The sequence below is a fragment of the Terrapene carolina genome, unplaced genomic scaffold (genome assembly GCF_002925995.2).
Source record: "Terrapene carolina triunguis isolate 2854851 unplaced genomic scaffold, T_m_triunguis-2.0 Scaffold50590, whole genome shotgun sequence".
In the NCBI taxonomy this organism is placed as follows: Eukaryota; Metazoa; Chordata; order Testudines; family Emydidae; genus Terrapene; species Terrapene triunguis.
In genome coordinates, this window is record NW_020714941.1 from 9,981 (window position 1) to 18,016 (window position 8,036).

Below are 8,036 nucleotides of genomic sequence, written 5' to 3' on the forward strand. Positions count from 1 at the left end.
CATGGGTGGTTCCAATAGAGCTAAGAACCTTATTAAAGATAACCTGGACGTGATGCAAATAATCAGCACTGCTTTTTCAGTGTCTTACATCACAAGGACTATTCCAATGGGCAAAGTGAGCAGATTATGGCACTACATTAACAATGAGATTTCTCCCAAAATACATGTGACTGTAGAAGACACTTGTTTCAGTTGTCTACAAAAAAACTGGAACCTGCCAAGGTTTCATTTTGTTTCTTATTAGAGGCCACAATTCTGCAAAGACTTATATCTGTGCTTACCTTTGAGCACCTGAGAGGTTTCAAGTTAATGGGACTGTTCAGATGCTTAAAATTAAGGACATTCATAAATGTTCTGAGGCTCAAGGCTGGATTTTTTAAGTAGCTAAAATAACATTTTTCTTACCTGAAGAAACAGTGAGTTTATAAAGGAAAGGAATATCAAGCTATTTCCTGAGCATTAATCATATTGCCCGATTGCAAAATTTGCAAAGGGGCGGAGTGGGATGGGATGAAAATCTGTCAAGCTTTTCATGCCTAAACCAGTGTTTGCATATCTTCTGTTGGTAATTGGAGGCTGTTCTAAACTGTGAGTCAGACTACACCTGACTTTATGAAGCACACAAGTATTATATAAACAGGGATATGTGAGAGACTTGAATGTAGCGGGCGGAGATTGAGATCTTCATAAAGACAAGACATAGAAGCAAAAGAATGAAGAACCTTCCGTTTCTGCTGCTACTATGGGCCGCATCTTGTGCTTTTCCTATAGATCCGAAAAGGAAAGCGGAAGAAGAGACGAAGCTTGTTCAGGTAATGATTGCAGACACACAGGACCAGATCCTGAGCTGGAGTTAATTGAAGTTAATGGAGCTATGCTGATTTACACCAGCTGAGGATCTGACCCTATACATGCTGATGGGGTGAATAGTCTGGTTCAGCATTTCCCAAAGAATAGAAGTATGCCCTCCTAGAGGGGTGTGACACACTGGCCGTGAAAGGTTCCCCAAGGCTGCCCTTCTAAAATGGTGGGGTGGAAGGGTGGATAGGACTTGTTTCATTTTCCTGAAGGGGGCTCTTGGTTTCAAAAGCTTGGAAAGTGCTTGCCTTGGGTGCTGTTTTAATGGATGTGCAATGCTCAAAGTGAGGCAATATTTCTGAAGAATAATTCAGCGCTGACATCATGAACCGTAGACATTTGCCAGGAAGCATCTTATTATTATTTTGTTTTACATTATTTTGCGGGAAACAATTTAAAATTACAGTACACCCGTTTAGGGTCTGATATTGCAAACATTTAAACATGTGAATAACTTGACACACAAGTAATCTTCTTCAGCAACAGTGGGTCCTGTAGCACCTTTAAGACTAACAGATGTATTGGAGCATAAGCTTTCGTGGGTGAATGCCCACAACATGCGTCTGATGAAGTGGGCATTCACCCACGAAAGCTTATGCTCTAATACATCTGTTAGTCTTAAAAGTGCCACAGGACCCTCTGTTGCTTTTTACAGATCCAGACTAACACGGCTACCTCTCTCATAAGTAATCTTCTTGGCTCACTTGGGGCTTCTCAGAGGAGTAAAGATATTCTCATGCATAAGTGGCTGTAGGATCGGGATCTTCATTTTGTCTGCATCATTACACATGATAAAATGTAATGCTATTGGCAAATCATGCTTTCAATCATGTTCTTCAAACATCTGTCATTGTCTGTCTTTAGATACTGCATGGAGTGCTGGAATAGATAGTAAATCTAAGGTGTTTTGTCACAAAATGTTCCATTTACAGGGCAAATGTTTATTCTGAATGTGTTCTGAGCATTGATCCTATTGTACAATTGCAAAACATTCATGCAGAACTCTTGTAGCCACATTATCACACAACAAGATAATGTCAAGGTATTAATATAAATGGAAAATGGGAACTAATTTCAGTTTTACAAAGTTTCTAAACAAGGTGAGTTCCTGAAACACAGAGGGAACAAGCAGCAGAAACCCAGGGTAGATCTCATGTCAGAATATTTAATATTATTTTGCAAGATCTAAAAAAGAACCTAGTGTCTTAATATATATCTGTTTCATCAGAAGTACCTGGAAAATTACTACAGCTTTAAGACAGATGGGAAGCCTGTTTTTAGATGGAAAAGCGATAGTCCCATAGTCAACAAAATCAAAGAAATGCAAGAATTCATTGGATTGGAGGTGACTGGGAAATTGGATTCTAACACTCTGGAGGTGATGCAGAAACCCCGGTGTGGAGTCCCTGATGTTGCTGATTTCTCCACCTTTGCAGGACAACCAAAATGGGGGAAAAGAACTCTAACATACAGGTAACTATGCAGTAGTAGAGGGGTTTTCTTGAATTAAAGGGAAACAAGTTGCTCCAAGTAGATGATCAATATTGTAAAGAACTCAGCTGTTTCTCTATATTATATTTGAAAGGATTTTGAACTACACACCAGATATGGCCCAAGTTGATGTAGATGCAGCCATCAAGAAAGCTTTTACAGTCTGGAGCAATGTGATCCCATTGACATTTACCCGGGTTGACAGAGGTGATGCAGATATATTGATCTCCTTTGCAGCCAGAGGTAAATATATCTATCTATCTGTATATAATCATTGTAAATATTACCAGCCAGAGGTCTGTGAATTATTTTTCCTGAAATTATTATTCATTATTATCATTTGTATTAGGATGGGGATCCCATTGTGCTAGGCATTATACAATCACACACAAAAACACAGTCCCCGCCCGAAAGTGTTTACAATCTAAGGCCCTGATATTGCAAAGATTTATAGCTGTACATAACTTTACACACTGTGTGTAGTTCAACGGGATTGTGCATAGTGTATAATGTTCAGCCTGGGCAGACATCTGCACAGAATCAGGGCTTGTGGGTCTTACTCATAGCTTTACTCATGACTGTAGTTCCATGTATGTCATTGGGACTACTGACATGCTTAAAGGTAAGCACAGGTTAAAGTGCTTTGCTAAATAAGGGCCACAGAGCTCTGTGCTTGGGGCTGGCTCCCCCTCGGAGGCTTTTCCGTGGTGGAGGAGGGCAAACTCCACCCCCAACTGGGATGATGTGGGTGGATCCTCAGGGAGATTTCTCCCACCAAAGCTCTCTTCTATGTGCATAGAAGGTAGCAGGATCATAATTAGACATGATGCAGTGAGTAAAGAGAACAGAAAGTAGTGGAGGATGGTGGAGGGAACAATAAAAGGTCATATGATTATTTTGGTTTCTCACATGCTTGTCTTGTGGTTCGACTATATAAATACAAGTTGTACAACAGCTCGTCATTATTTTTATTTACCTTCCTTTCCTTTGCATTTCTCCTCCCACCAAGCCATTGTACCTGCATTCATGCCCATCTCCAATCCTTACTCAATTCCCAGTAAGGACTGCTTCATGATCTCTTCCATTTTGACAGATTTTTGTTTCACTTCCAATTGTTTAGTGTCTGCAGATCTACTAGAAAGTCAAAACTTTCCGCTTTTCAGTAAAAATTGACAAATAATGGGGTTGTCCAAATTGCATGTCAGAGGAATTTGGAGTGTTGCAAACGCACAAAGAGTTCTATTGCACCTTATTCCATTCTTAGTTCACAACGATTTCAATCCCTTTGATGGTCCTGGTGGGACGGTTGCTCATGCCTATGCACCTGGCAATGGTATTGGTGGAGATGCTCACTTTGATGAGGATGAAGACTGGACCAAAGGCTCACAGGGTATGTAAACCAACTCTTAATATTTCATACCTGGGCTCGGTAGGATTTTCAAAACGAGGCACCTAAATTTTGACTCCTAAATCCATAGTTAGATACCTAAGTGAGTGGCTGATTTTCAGAAGTGTTGAAAAACCAACAGGATTTTAGCACTTTTGAAAACCCATCCCACATAATTAGCTTCCTCAGGCCCCAGTTTTCCAAAGGCATCACAACATCTGGACTCCTGCACCCACATTGATCTCTGCTGGAGTTGTTGGGTGCTGGATCAGGCCTACAAGCACTGCACCTTTGCACTTTTGATGCGCTTCAATGTATTTTCATTGTACTTAGTTTTATTTCAACTACATCTGAGTTTACTATAAGCACTAAAAACCTCTGTTGTATTGAGTGCAATTGGGTGGCTTGTATTTCACATTGATGGGCAAGAACATGAAAAGACTTACCTTTCTTTTATACATTTTGTTTGCTGTTTTTAGGTTCCAACTTGTTTTTCGTGGCTGCGCATGAGTTTGGCCATTCACTGGGACTCTTCCATTCTAGACACCCTGATTCACTGATGTACCCAGTTTATAGACACTTTGATTCCAAGACTTTCCGTCTTCATCAGGATGATATTAATGGCATTCAATACCTCTATGGTAATCAAACATTATTAATCGCTCAATGTTTATGGCCTCTAACAAGTTCAAATAACTTTTAATGAAATCCATGTTGAATGGTTATATTAACTATAGCTTGAATAAAAATGACAGATCCACTGAAGTTATCTGAATTTTATAATATCAAATCCTAGTTTTAATTTCTTCTCTAAACTGTTTTCCCTAGGACCTTCATCTAACCCCCCTGAAGATCCAACAGAATCTACTGTCTCCATAGAACCCCTGGAGCCAACAGAACCGCTACCACCAAACACTTGTGGCCCTAATCTGACTTTCGATGCTGTCACCACTTTCCGTGGAGAAATAATGTTCTTTAAAGACAAGTAAGCTGACTGTCTTAAAGCAACATCATATCTTTTGCTTAAATCTTCCTTTGATGGCACAATAGTTTGGAAAAATAAGAAACATTCCAAATTTTGTCCAGCATGTTAGTCAAACCAATACCTTTTATTATGTTCAAAAAAGGTTCAGATAAATATCACCAATCTTTCTTCCCAAGTGCCAACAGACCTCCTACTTACCTGCACAGAAGTGATCATTAAGGGATATTTCCTTAGACTGTAAGCTCTTTGGGTCAGGGGCCATCTTTCTGTTCTGGTTATTTATGCAGTACCTAGCACAACAGGATACATAGCTGGGGTCCTTGGTACTACCACAATGCAAATGATAAACCCTAATAATAATAATAATAACAGCAACACACACTTGCCAGACTTATTTCCCAGTCTAATCATAGGAGAAAACTTGTCAAATTTAGATAAGATTGTGGTAACTGTTGACAAATTCTGACTTCTTCATTGTGACCTCTATATGCTGGACTCTATCATGACATCTAACACTGGCAAGTTTTACTTGGGTACTTGGGTTCTGCAGTATTCCCAGGACAATTCATTGATTAAAACAACTGACCAGAGATGAGCAGTAAGTGTGCCAAGCTGAAGCATTCCTCCACGGAAAATCACTAATACTCGGGTGCTCTCAAGGGCTTAAAGAGAATAGATTGTGGGTTCTGAGGACCCAAAAAGAGGAAAGTGGGATAAAAGGAGGTCTTAGTGAGACCTGGGATATGGTATGGTAGTAAAAGGATAGAGGTAAGTATTGGTGGGTAAAGAGACAAATCTGGTTCCCTTAAGAAAAGGGAGGGAGAGGAAGAGGGATGGGATGCAGAGAAGACAGAGAGAGAATTAGAAAGGGTGCCTTAAAAGACAGGGATAAATTAGAATAGGTCCCAACATTCAGAATTCAGGAGAACTCAGTTTTGGACTCTGAACCCATTACTTGGGACACTGAAGTTAGCCATTTACCCATCTTTAACTGCAGCCTTCTAAACTTTGAAAATTTGCCATCCCAAATACCAAGTCTACATGCACATCCTTTGCAACGATGATTTCGGATAATGAAACCAATTACCATCATTATATTTTATCATTTGTTCAGTGCTGCAGAAAGGTGTAGATTGCTTCCGCCTAAAGACTTCACAGTCTAAAGGAGTTTATAATATTGTATTCTGACATTCAAAATATACTAATGGCAGGAGAGCAGGCAAATAAGTATTGTGAAATCTGCTTTCCCTGAAATCCAGAGATTTATCCAGCGATAAACTCTCTCAGGGGAAAATCCTCAGCCCAGAGCCTAGCACGAGTATGTGGAGTAGATCTTGGGGAATCCTCTGGTCTCACCCAACTCTACCACCTCCCTTTCTCAGTGGTGTGCTGCAGAACTGAGTCCCATTTCCTTTTCGTGTAGCAGAACTGCATTTGTTCCATGCCAGGGAACCCTCTCTAACCTCAGTGGTAAAGGCAGGTTTTAGCCCTAAGTGATTCAAAAGTCAAAAATCTAAGTAAATGCATAGAAGACATGATTTGGGAGCAATGGAATTTGTATGTGTGCCAATATACAATACTCTCTGGGCTGTAGAAGTTGTAAACTCTTATTGCCATGGTTAGAATCTCACATATTGTTATGTATAAAGATATGATTTAATAAGCAAGTTGTACTGTATTTGGATCAGGTACTTCTGGCGCAAACACCCTACAAGCAGAGAAGTTGACTTTAATTTAATATCTTCATTCTGGTCACCTCTGCCATCTGGCTTGGATGCTGCCTATGAAATTACGGACAGAGATGAGACATTTCTTTTTAAAGGTAAGCATCTGAATTTCTCCATGTTCTTCTTACATGTGACACAAATGGAATTTACCTGCTTTGAAAATACACCTCTACCTCGATATAATGCTGTCCTCGGGAGTTAAAAAAATCTTACCGTGTTTTAGGTGAAACCGTGTTATATCGAACTTGCTTTGATCCGCCGGAGCGTGCAGTCCTGCCCCCCCGGACCGCTGCTTTACCGCGTTATATCTGAATTCATGTTATATCGGGTTGCGTTATATCGGGGTAGAGGTGTAGTTAAGGAAATTGAACCTTGTACTCTTTTAATGGGATTACATGAACTCTGATCTAATCCAATTTACTGGTATTGTTTTGCAATTAAATTGCTAACAAAAACCACACTTGGCATCAAAATGCCTGTCACTTATTTGATTAATGTTTGTCATAACTATAAAGGGAAGGGTAACAGCTCTCCTGTGTACAGTACTATAAAATCCCTCCTGGCCAGAGACTCCAAAATCCTTTTACCTGTAAAGGGTTAAGAAACTCAGGTAACCTGGCTGACACCTGACCCAAAGGACCAATAAGGGGACAAGATACTTTCAAATCTTGGTGGGGGGATGGCTTTTGTTTGTGCTCTTTGTTTTGGGGGTTGTTCGCTCTTGGGACTAAGAGGGACCAGACATCAATCCAGGCTCTCCAAATCTTTCTGAACAAGTCTCTCATATTTCAAACTTGTAAGTAAACAGCCGGGCAAGGCGTGTTAGTTTATCTTTGTTTTCTCAACTTGTAAATGTACCTTTTGCTAGAGTGTTTATCTCTGTTTGCTGTACTTTGAACCTAAGGCTAGAGGGGGGTCCTCTGAGCTCTTCAAGTTTGATTACTCTGTAAAGTTATTTTCCATCCTGATTTTACAGAGATGATTTTTACCTTTTTCTTTAATTAAAAGCCTTCTTTTTAAGAACCTGATTGATTTTTCCTTGATTTTAGATCCAAGGGGTTTGGATCTTGATCCACCAGGAGTTGGTGGGAGGAAGGAGGGGGGATGGTTAATTTCTCCTTGTTTTAAGATCCAAGGGGTTTGGATCTGTATTCACCAGGGAATTGGTGAAGAGTCTCTCAAGGCTACCCACGGAAGGGAATTAGCTTTGGGAATGGTGGCAGCGGACCAGATCTAAGCTGGTAGTTAAGCTTAGAAGTTTTCATGCAGGCCCCCACATTTGTACCCTAAAGTTCAAAGTGGGGAAGCAGCCTTGACAATGTTAACGAAGCTAAATTTCCCTAACAAATCAAGCTCTATCCAAGGAAATGTGAAATGGCACTATTTGTCTAAATTAAAAATAGTAGCCCAAATTCATCCTTAGCATTCAGAAGAGTTACATGAGGGATGGATTTTGCCAGGTGTGTTTAAAATACAACAGAAGGCGATGGTCCATTGTTTACTGTAGCCACAGGAATATAATTCTCAACAGAAGTTCCTCACAAAATGTTTTCAACAACTTTTCTTGATAGGAAATGAATTCTGGGTT

The 8,036-nt window shown here is 40.0% G+C and overlaps 1 protein-coding gene across 1 annotated transcript; it reads left to right on the plus strand.

The window, feature by feature from the left end:
* Positions 1-683: 683 nt before the first annotated feature.
* Positions 684-8,030, plus strand: LOC112113735 (stromelysin-1-like; the record flags this gene model as incomplete). Its single annotated transcript, XM_026646999.1, has 8 exons — positions 684-812; positions 2,087-2,331; positions 2,444-2,592; positions 3,614-3,739; positions 4,216-4,377; positions 4,565-4,721; positions 6,410-6,543; positions 8,020-8,030. Coding segments are annotated over exons 1-8 (1,083 nt in total), but the record flags the coding sequence as incomplete, so codon positions are not given.
* Positions 8,031-8,036: the final 6 nt, after the last annotated feature.